This window comes from Bombina bombina, chromosome 4 (genome assembly GCF_027579735.1).
Source record: "Bombina bombina isolate aBomBom1 chromosome 4, aBomBom1.pri, whole genome shotgun sequence".
Lineage (NCBI taxonomy): Eukaryota > Metazoa > Chordata > Amphibia > Anura > Bombinatoridae > Bombina > Bombina bombina.
Genome location: NC_069502.1, coordinates 625,365,498 through 625,377,997, shown reverse-complemented (window position 1 = coordinate 625,377,997; position 12,500 = coordinate 625,365,498). Strand labels below are relative to the sequence as shown.

At 35.3% G+C, this 12,500-nt stretch overlaps 1 protein-coding gene across 1 annotated transcript in view; it reads right to left on the bottom strand.

Moving 5' to 3' along the window:
• The window catches only part of TAGAP (T cell activation RhoGTPase activating protein), a 337,479-nt gene that overhangs the window by 103,076 nt on the left and 221,903 nt on the right, over positions 1-12,500 (bottom strand). The window contains exon 3 of the mRNA XM_053710651.1: positions 10,737-10,907. Coding sequence (XP_053566626.1) covers positions 10,737-10,907 — 171 coding nt within the window. The remainder of the gene's footprint in view (positions 1-10,736; positions 10,908-12,500) is intronic.

Here is a 12,500-nt window from a genome sequence, read left to right as displayed (position 1 = left end):
ATTGTGGCATAAAACAACTTTAGATTGTAATATAAAATATTTAACTGGACTTGGAACCCAAATGTTTCCTTTCATGATTCAGATAGAACAATTTTAAACAACTTTCCAATTTACTTCTGTTATCTAATATGCTTTGTTCTCTTGATATCTGTTGTAAAAAAGGATACCTAGGTAGGCTCAAAAGCAGCAATGCACTACTGGGAATTAACTTATGTTTAGTGCCTGCACATATATGCCTCATGTCATTGGCTCACCCAATATGTTCAACTAGCGCTCAGTGGGATATTGATGCTCTTTCAATAAAGGATACAACGAGAATGAAGCACATTTGATAATATAAGTTATATATAGATATATATACATACACACACATTAAAATGGGCGGAGCCATCTGAGGGGCGGGGCTAGTGCTCCCCCATCCTCAAAAGTCACCAGCCGCCACTGGTTACTGTGAAACTATACATAAGAACAATGCGGATTTCTACTATGATTCCGTTGTCATAGTTACCATCTCGAACACACATTTCACTCTAATGTTAGTGAATATATTCTGCACACGTGACACTTCTCAAAAGAAAACCAATATTTTAAAAAATATAAAATAAACATAGATCATTGTTTGCACTATGTATTCAAGCTAATGATTTGCTTAATCAGCCCCTGTTGTACAAAATTGAACTTTCATTTAGGGCTATAGTATAGAAGTGTGATGAATCACATCCAACTTATAGATCAAAATAAAATTAGAACATGCAGCACAAGATACCAAATATTAAATAATATCTGTTCAATGCACTTTGTCATTCTTGCACTCATAGGAGTATACATCCTATACAGGTACACCTAGCCAGAAGAATCACTTTTTTATATACACATATATTGTACTTGTATTTATGTGTATATAAGTCCCATTTCTTGGATCCCATTCTTTTAGATTTATAACTGTACATGTACCAATCATCTTCTGATAATTATTATGGAGTTATGCGATAATTATTATGGAGTTATGTGCATGAATGGGTGACTGCTTTATGAATCAAATGTGGTCTCATCAGGCATAACCTGAGGAATTACTATTTTTAAAGTCAAATATAGGCACAGTATCAATGAGTAAAGATAGGATAGAGGAGGTAATGTATATAGCCTCGGTGCTGCCCCTTTAAATTAATATTAAAAAATAGGAAAAGGAAATGGGAGAGTATAGAGGGGATATTAAGCACTCTTACACCTATCACTTGTAATAAGCTGTAAAATTACAGCATGAAATATCTGCTAGCGAATAATAAATGTATATACTGGTATTAAAACCTATAATCTTTATTAAGGAATTTATTTAAAAATGAATGACTAAGGTGATAAACATCACCTATCATTACCCACACAGATATATTACCTAAAGGTACACCACAATTACTGCACTGCTGCTATCATGTCACCCCCCTGTATTCCTGGCCGATATCAGGAACCGTCGGCTTCAGGTGCCAGGGGTAGCATGAGGCAACAGTTAATGCAGCAAAAATAATTAAAAGTGGTATAAGTTAAGTAAAAAAAGGTAGTTTAAAAACACGTTTAACTACACAAACATGTTTCAGCTGTTGCACAGCCTTTCTCAATGTGATTCAGCAAGTGAACTGACAAACCTGATTCACTGCCAGGTGCTGCCTTTTAACCCCTAGGTAAGGAGATGCTAAACCAATCAGCTGAAGGCTGTAGTGCACGCCTCTAGGATAACCTATCAGTGTCCTCAATTTATCTGAGTCCTAGTTGTGGTTGGTAGCAGTCTCCTAATTGGATGAAAATTGTCACAGTCTATTCCTCTCATAAATTATTCAGTACACACCTCTGGAAAAAAAACTGACTATTATTGTATAAGTCTTCATTCAATGATATGTACTCCTATGTAATCATAACATTAACTATTTGTTGACATATATTCCATGGCATCTGAAAAACTGCTGTTAGTATAGAATATATCATTTCAGCTACTAATACCAATGAATACATTATGGATATATTATCCTTACTTATGTATTTGTCAGTTATTGAAATCATGTAAGGCTTCATATCTTTCCAAATTGGGTCGGTGTGTTGATTATGTGATATAGTCAGATCTGTATAATTTTAATCATCCTGGGGATACGCATGAATATTTGAATAAATAATAATTATAAATACACATATACAGGGAGTGCAGAATTATTAGGCAAGTTGTATTTTTGAGGATTAATTTTATTATTGAACAACAACCATGTTCTCAATGAACCCAAAAAACTCATTAATATCAAAGCTGAATAGTTTTGGAAGTAGTTTTTAGTTTGTTTTTAGTTATAGCTATTTTAGGGGGATATCTGTGTGTGCAGGTGACTATTACTGTGCATAATTATTAGGCAACTTAACAAAAAACAAATATATACCCATTTCAATTATTTATTTTTACCAGTGAAACCAATATAACATCTCAACATTCACAAATATACATTTCTGACATTCAAAAACAAAACAAAAACAAATCAGTGACCAATATAGCCACCTTTCTTTGCAAGGACACTCAAAAGCCTGCCATCCATGGATTCTGTCAGTGTTTTGATCTGTTCACCATCAACATTGCGTGCAGCAGCAACCACAGCCTCCCAGACACTGTTCAGAGAGGTGTACTGTTTTCCCTCCTTGTAAATCTCACATTTGATGATGGACCACAGGTTCTCAATGGGGTTCAGATCAGATGAACAAGGAGGCCATGTCATTAGATTTTCTTCTTTTATACCCTTTCTTTCCAGCCACGCTGTGGAGTACTTGGACGCGTGTGATGGAGCATTGTCCTGCATGAAAATCATGTTTTTCTTGAAGGATGCAGACTTCTTCCTGTACCACTGCTTGAAGAAGGTGTCTTCCAGAAACTGGCAGTAGGACTGGGAGTTGAGCTTGACTCCATCCTCAACCCGAAAAGGCCCCACAAGCTCATCTTTGATGATACCAGCCCAAACCAGTACTCCACCTCCACCTTGCTGGCGTCTGAGTCGGACTGGAGCTCTCTGCCCTTTACCAATCCAGCCACGGGCCCATCCATCTGGCCCATCAAGACTCACTCTCATTTCATCAGTCCATAAAACCTTAGAAAAATCAGTCTTGAGATATTTCTTGGCCCAGTCTTGACGTTTCAGCTTGTGTGTCTTGTTCAGTGGTGGTCGTCTTTCAGCCTTTCTTACCTTGGCCATGTCTCTGAGTATTGCACACCTTGTGCTTTTGGGCACTCCAGTGATGTTGCAGCTCTGAAATATGGCCAAACTGGTGGCAAGTGGCATCTTGGCAGCTGCACGCTTGACTTTTCTCAGTTCATGGGCAGTTATTTTGCGCCTTGGTTTTTCCACACGCTTCTTGCGACCCTGTTGACTATTTTGAATGAAACGCTTGATTGTTCGATGATCACGCTTCAGAAGCCTTGCAATTTTAAGAGTGCTGCATCCCTCTGCAAGATATCTCACTATTTTTGACTTTTCTGAGCCTGTCAAGTCCTTCTTTTGACCCATTTTGCCAAAGGAAAGGAAGTTGCCTAATAATTATGCACACCTGATATAGGGTGTTGTTGTCATTAGACCACACCCCTTCTCATTACAGAGATGCACATCACCTAATATGCTTAATTGGTAGTAGGCTTTCGAGCCTATACAGCTTGGAGTAAGACAACATGCATAAAGAGGATGATGTGGTCAAAATACTCATTTGCCTAATAATTCTGCACTCCCTGTATAGGAAGTATGCACCATATGAATTTATAGCTTCATGAGCTAAAGTGATATGAAATATGTGTGTGCAGTATGCACAAGTTACCTTGAAAGGCGACAAAAAAGCAAGAAACAGATACAAGCTGAGACAGCTAGTTCAGAAGGAGAAATAAGTTTACAAGGAGCTGTTCTAAACCTGTCTTCTTATGCATTAAACAAAAATGAAATAAAAGTATTAAATTATGGCTTGGGCTTCTGTCCTAGTGGTGATTTTAATCTTTTTCAAACTGTTCTTGATGTAAATCGCTTCATTAGACAACTAACTATTAAAAAGCATTTTAAAACCAAAGTGGTGCATCTTGAAGCAGATACATCTGAACAGCTTGAAAGGAAACAGACTAAAAAGCATGTTAAAAGACAAAAATCTAACTTTTATCCCACCAGAACAAGAGGCCCACAGTTAGAGCTTTTTCACAAAAGGGTGTTAGAAGATCTTACAGTTTTAAAAGAAACTGTAAAAGTTAAACATAAAAGATCCAATTTGACTTACAATGAAAAAAAAGCTCTAAAGAGCCTTGAAGAAAATGAAAATATAGTGATAAAACGATCAGATAAAGGAAATAGTATTGTGGTATGTGATAGGGACTGGTATGTAAATGAGTCTTACAGACAATTAAGAGAAAATGAGGTATATACAAGATTAAGTTCTGATCCAACTTTGAGAATTCAAGAAAAATTACTATCCTTATTAGATGACGGTTTGGAGAATGGGTATCTAGACAGAAAAACGTTTGACTCTTTGTATGTAGAAAATCCACGTATACCAATTTTCTATCATCTCCCTAAAACCCATAAAGGTGTTAAAGATATTAAGGGTAGACCCATTATATCAGGGTTGGAATCTATATTAGAACCCTTATCCAACTGGATAGATGATATATTACAACCTATGGTACACAATCTTGACAGCCATCTTAAGGACACAGCAAATGTGTTGAATATTTTTGATGATTTTGAGTGGAGAGATGCCTTCAGCTGGCTTTCAATAGATGTAGTATCACTGTATTCTATGATACAACATGAATTAGGCTTAAAAGCCATTGAATATTTTTTAGATCTTGAAACAACCTACGATCCTTACTTTAAGAGCTACATCCTGGAGGTTATAGAGTTCCTCCTTAGACATAATTATTTTATGTTTGAGGGGGAATTCTATTTGCAAAAACAGGGGACTGCTATGGGGGCGCGGTTTGCGCCCTCATATGCAAACCTCTTTATGGGATGGTTAGAGAGAAGTCTCATTACCAATGATGCTAACCCATTTAAAGGCTCTATATTTCTCTATAAGAGATTTATAGATGACCTGTTGATTGTATGGGATGGTGATGAAATAGGCAAGGATATGTTTTTAAACTATCTTAACAATAATAGATTTGGTATGAGATTTACCTCTGACTGGAGTAAAGAAAGAATTAGCTACTTAGACCTTGTTTTGATTGCTGATAGACAAAATGGGAGAGTCCTTACAGACCTATATAGAAAACCGATTGCGGGCAATGCTTTATTGCACGCCAAAAGTAATCACCCAAAATATGTCATCAAGGGGATAATAAAGGGTCAAATGATGCGAACCAGAAGGAATTGCTCCCAAGATAGAGATTTCGTTAGAGCAAGGTCAGAGCTAACAGAAAGAATGGTAGCAAGAGGTTATAATCAACAACAAGTAATGAGCATTGGAGAAAAAGTGAGTAAAATGGACAGGAAAGATCTCTTGAAAATAAAAGAGAAAACAGATAAGAAAGATAGCAGACCTCTCTTTATTACCCAGTTCTCAGATCAGTACAAGGATGTCTGTGACATTATAAATAAATATCTGCCTATTATCTATGGAGATAGTACCCTAAAACCAATAATTGATGAAGGCTGCAGATTTGTATATAAAAAAAAGTAAGTCGTTGCCTAATATAATATCTCCCAGTGAACTTAAAAATAAGGAAAGGGGTGCAGGAAGTTCCTGGCTGCATACAAATGGAGTATACAAATGTGGAAGTAAAAGATGCAGAGCATGTGGGTATATCAAAGTAACCAAGACTTGTAAGTCATATACTACTGGATCAGAATATGATATCAAGGGCTGTATAAAATGTTCTACTGATCATGTTATCTATTTAGTTGAATGCACAGAGCATAAAAAACAGTACATAGGAATGACAACAAGGGATGTAAGAATTTGTATTCGAGAGCACATCTCATATATAGAAAATGATATATCATGCTCTGCTCTTGCATCCCACTTTATAGAGGAACATGATCAGGATTTAAGTACCTTCAGTTGGTCAGCCATTGAACACATTCAAAAGTCACACAGAGGTGGTGACAGGCTGAATACTCTAAAAAAACAAGAGGCATATTGGATCTTTGTATTTAAGACATTAGTCCCAGAGGGATTTAACTCAGAACATGACATCACTAATTGCTGGAGTAATAAATAGTTAAATTTAAGAGGAGTATAATCTAGCAATATTTGGCCTATCAACCCCAAATTTTGTTAGTTCTATATATGGGAAGTTTAAAGCTAAAATTGAGTCAATAATAGTATACATATATAAACGAGACTGCATAAAAGTAACTTTCTATATATCTAGCTATTATAAGGAAATTAATGCTAAATAAAGGCTATATAGCTATATTAAATATAGCATAATAGCTATGGGGTTGCTGTGGCATAGTGCTTAAGTCTAATGCCTCTTAACCCAAAGGTTGTGAGTTCAAACCCGGCCTCAACTGCTGAAAAAACGTTTTCTGTATATGATTTTTCTATATGTGTCTTTAATAGATGTGTTAGAAGTTGGCGTTGTAAATGACTAAAAATGAGTACCTTCTTTTAAGTTGAATTTGCAATTCAACACTAGCTGTGTCTTTCTATAAAATGCTACATAAAGACACTTATTGGATTAAGATTAAACTATGTAAGTTAATAGAATTTTTTTCCAAGCTGTCAAGCCGATTGAGGCTAAATCCTATTGTATACATTTAATTGGAGTAAATGTTTGAGGGCGTATACCTGTACACAGGTAAAAAGGCTACAGGTGTAGAGGTTCAGGTATGGTCTATGATTAAGGCGGACAGGATCCGCCGAAACATGTAAGACTGAAACCGGACCTCACATCAGCTCCTATGGTTTTAAGTGTGTGTCTCTGAAGTTTTTTGCAACAATTGTTTGTGAAAGAAAATTGCTACAATAAATTCACAGTGTTTTGGAAGTATTGGATGGATCCGCCTCTTCTTTTCTACTTCATGTAACTTGCAAACAGAAAGGAGTTTGCTCTCAGGATCACATCCCAAATTGGAAGGCAGCATCAGGTGCAGCTGTGACCGGGCGAGCTGTGAAATTTGGGACACAACAGGAACCGCGACTGTGGAGGTTGCAAGCGGACACTCTACACCAGGTAAGACCTCTTCCTTCTGCTTTGAATGGAGTCAGATCCGGGAGGACAGACCAAGTGAGGCTGCCGCATGAAGAGCGGGGTGAGTGAGAGTGTATCTAACCGCATTTAGCAACCTGTACCTGTAGTTCATATAAAGCTTGCTATAAAATAAAGGGGAATAACACACTGCACCTTATGTACTTGTGGCTAAGGGACTAAAGACATTGCACAGGGCAAACCTGGTTTTGCCGTTTTTTCAGAAAATATCCCATTTTATATCAGAAGTTTAAGATCTGCTACTGAGTTAAGTCCACCTGGGTGTATTGTTCCAAGTCTATATATCCATTGTGCCTCACGGATCAGCAACACTTTATCCCTGTCACCTCCCCTGTCCCATTTTGGGACATGGTTTATGAGGATATATTGAATTGAATAGACTGGTGTGACATTTCTGCACAATGACGTTCAACCGGCTATTCAGATCGTCCTTTATTAAGGGCTTGCATTATTGCCAGTCTGTGATTTGCCATCCTCTCCTTCAATGTGCATTTTGTTTTTCCCACGTAAAATTTGGCACATGGGCAATGTAGTAGGTGCACCATATGTGTGGTATGACAGGACAATGAGAAATGTATTTTATATATCCTGTTATTATGTGAATGATGGAATATCTTAGTGGCTATCAAGCCATTACAAGTTTTGCACCACAGGCATTTATAGCATACCTTCACATTCCTTGATGCAGTGTTTTGAGAGTGGGGGTATGTACAAATTGTTGTGCACTATATAAGTGTTGTAATTCACCATGTTTATTGTTCTGATGAAGAGGTTGTAATTTACCCCAAAACATTAATTAAAGTTTGACCTGCATTGAAAGAAAAAATCCTGAGAGTGCATTTCTTATTGCTACATATTGTATTTCATATCTTGAAATACAAATGTTTCAAAACTACAGATAAAATGATCACCTGTAGCTACAATACTTACCTTAATGTGCTCTCTAGAGCATGGAGAGCACGTTAAGGTATGTATTAACCGCTTAAAAAAACAAATAAAGGAAACGAAAGAATACTGACGATTTTCGTATTTTTTCATTTTCTTTATTTTTCATTAGTGTATTCATCTCTAATTTATAGGTGTGTATATGTATTTACAGACATATATACACATATAAACACATAAATACATATGTATACACATATAGACAAATATAAATATATATGTGCTTTGGAGCGCTTTGCAGTTAAGTAGATGAAAATATGGAAAATCATATTAATGCAATATTTATATTTAATAAAGGTTAACTGTGCATTTACTGTAAATAATTCCCATTTGACTGCTCTGCACATAGCCAAATATGTTCTATGTATTTTTAAATAGATATTCCTATATATAACTGTATAACTTATATAAAGTATATATATCTCTCTCTCTCTCTTTATATATATATATATATATATATATATATATATATATATATATATATATATATATATATGTATAAATATATATTTCTGCAAAAAAACATCGGATATATATTTAATTATCTCTTTAAGAATAAAAAGAACATATACTGCTTTGTGCAGAACATTGGATTATGAAGTATGCAATATTTTCTTCTTATGTCGTGCTTTTAACCGGAATCGTGTTTCAACTTGTTAAGGCTCTAATGATGTCTATGGGGAAATGCGATGTTGCGTTGGTGATTTCACAAAGTCTCTTTGTACCGTGACTTTACGAACGCAAGAGTGCAAACTTTTTATTTTCAACTCGTAATACAAACGCCAATCTCTGAGCACAAAAAAATTAATTCCAGCAGTTTTATAGATAAATAATACTCCACTCGTAATCTGGCCCATACTTTGTAAACACTGCATTTGGTTATCACAGTAATGTTCGCAAGTCTTAACAAAACCACACAATCACAACGTTTATTTGGTGCTAGGATTTGAGATGAACTTTGAACATACCACTTAATATTTTGAACTTTTTAATATTTTTATTTATATCTTGTTGATAGAGATCTATAATTCTTGTTAAATAAATATTTTCTAATTATTAATTCACTTTGATTCTATAAATAAATTAAATATTTTAAGATGATTCATTCTGTATCTTATATAAATGTTGTAGCATCTCTATTGAATTAATTTTTATTTCCTGTGATTATTTATTCCTTCCTATCCAAACATTCCCCAACCTAGAAGAGAACCTTAATTTACAAAGAGAGATATATGTCCCATATGTTTGACACTTTGGGGCCGAATTATCAAGGGCCCTCAATACAACTGTCTTCGTGCGAGCCTTTTGGCTCACTGAAAACAGGAGTTAAGAAGCACTGGTCTTAAGACATCAATCCACTAGAACTGCTTGTGCAATGTTAAATGCGTATCATGTCTGCCAGACATTGATAAATTGGCCCCTTTGACTTTTAATCTTTCTTGAATAATTTCTCTGTTCCTAGCACCAAAATAAATGAGGTCATATTCGATTTCAGACCCTTGGGGACTCTGGTCTGCAACTGGAAGATCCCAAAGACCTCCCATTTTGATAATAATTTATATCTGTAATATATTCCTTTCATTCTTATTTTAGCTTACGAGACGGTCTTTTTTTGGTTTAGCACATGGTTAGCGCTTGCTGATTGGTGGCTAAATGTTCCACCAATCAGCAAGTGCTACCCAGGGTACTGAACCAAAAATGGGCTGGCTCGTAAGTTTACATTCCGGCTTTTCAACTAAAGATACCAAGAGACTGAGGAAAAATATATAATAGGAATAAATTAGAAAGTTGCTTAAAATTGCATGCTCTATATGAATCATGAAAGAAAAAAATTGGGTTCAGTATTTCTTTAAGCAACATTTATATTCAACAACAGCATGAACATAGCATCTTGCAATACAGTACGTGTGCCCAATTACCAACAATTAATGAATGAATGAAAAAATCAAATAATTATTTACAAAAAATCTAAGTTTAATTTATTAAAAGAAACAAGAGATTTTAGCTAAACTTACCTCATTTCCTCTCCATGCTCTTCTGATCAGGTCTTCTCAAAAGCGGTTCATGGGTGCACTTTCTAATCACAGACTCTGGCCTGGCAGCGGGAACAAGCTACCTTTAGTTCAATAGCACAATCAAGCGCAGTGTGATTAGACAGTGTATCTGCAAACCGCTTTTGAAAAGAAAACCTGATAGAGGAAACAAGGTAAGTATAACTTTAGGGGCTTAAATCTCTCAAATCTTTTGTTTTTTCAAGCTGTCACTAAGATAATGTTATGTTATTGTTATTTCTTTCTATTAACTTTGAATAACACACAAGAATGACAAATGGAATCATTATTAAAGTTTCTGACATCATTTTCAAAGACATCAGTGAGTATGACATATGACTTTATTAATGACATCATAAATGAAATCAATCACTAGCACTGAATGAAAAATATATCTTTTGTTTTGCATCACCACCTAGAATTGACAAGCAAAATAGTGCTTGACAGATACTGATACTACATACTATCATATAAGAGATTATAGAATCTATCAGTAGGTCTGTTTTTATAAACAAATAATATATGATTCCTACTTTAATTTGGCAATAATGATCATGTCACTGAAGAGAAAGAGGTATCGCTCCTTTGTCTTCAAATCCTGGGTCAGTTGAACACATTCGTGCAGAATCAACTCAGAATCTTCATTGGTTAGTCCCAAAACGAAAGGACACTGCTCAATAGATATAGCGCAGCCACCTGTATCCCTGAAACATAAAAGTAAAGATATACATGTCATGTATGTTTATATAACTGTTATTTTCATATGATTTATGTTATACTTAGAGTGAATTATTGATGCATTTAGTAAACATTTTTTAGGCTGTTTGACCTTAAATACTTCTACTTTTACGATTTTTAGCAATTTACTATTAAAATAAATGTCATTGTAAATTATTATTAATGCGTCATTAGTGGGGGCTTATGTGGGTACCTGACAATATAGAAAAAAATGAAAGTGTCATAATTAAATTTAAAAAGTTACTGCACTTTGTCTATCCACCATTTAATATGTTCTTAGATTTCAAGGTTACAAATGCTGTTCAACCCGAACATTTCCGAATGAATATTGTGTCTATTATTCCTCATAGACCAGGGATGGGCAACTGGTGGCTTGTGTGCCACATGCGTCAACTAGCAATAGTTTTTCCATCCCATTGACAAAGCTGAACTAAGAACGTGTCCTTTGGAGATTTCAGATGGTCAGGCAAACAAGATGGCTGCAACTCATAAATCTCCTCTTAAATGTATACCCGGCAAGCTTATCTAAATCTAGTACTGTACCAGGGCATTTTTGGTAAATATGTTATTACTTGTGTTTTATAAGATTGAATGTGGCCTGCGACTCCATATGTGGAAAACTTTGCCATTGTTGACATTGACTATGCATATGAGAATTATGATGCTGATAATTTAATCACAAGCCAGGGAAGGTTCTTAATTGGCTTTTAAAATTAATTAAAGGGACAATATACACCAATTTTCATATTACTGCATGTAATAGACACTACTATAAAGAATAATATACACAGATACTGATAAAAAAATCCGGTATAAAACTGTTTAAAAACTTACTTAGAAGCTCCCAGTTTAGCTCTGTTGAAAAGATTAGCTGAAACACCCACTGAAAGTGGTTGTATAGCAAAAACAGCAGACACTCCCCCCTCCCCCTTCCTCTGCATATGAAAAGACTCTTTACACAAACAGGAGCAAGCTGGAGGAGGAATACATCAGTATACTTCTAAAACATTGGGCTTGGTTAGGAGCACAATGTTATTTAAAAATAAGCAAAATTATACTTTTTTTTTAAAAAAAAAAAAACACCTGTATAGGCTTTATAAATGGATCATCTATTAAACATGTATGCAAAGAAAAATCTAGTGTATAATGTCCCTTTAATTAAATCCAAATAATTTGACTGCCAAATATCCAAATAATTTGATAGGAAAATCTGCATCCAATATTCATGTCCTTATTTAATTCTTTTTAGGGCGCAGGATGCAGGAATTATTACTGCAGTGCTTGAGTCATCAACATGTAGGGCTAGATTACAAGTGACGCACATGCGCGAACAAGTTTGACCGTGCTACCATTAGCGCATCACTTTGATATTACAAGTCTATGGTAAAGCGTGCTAACCAGAGAAGGGTTACTGCAGCTGACTTCACTCGAGCACAGAACACAGCCTATACTTTCAATAGATATCGCAACAGCGCTAATTGGTGCTGGTTTTACAAATTGAAAGTTATTGGTTGTGCTAGAGCAAAAGCCAAAACTGCTCTAGAATATTTAGTGAATCT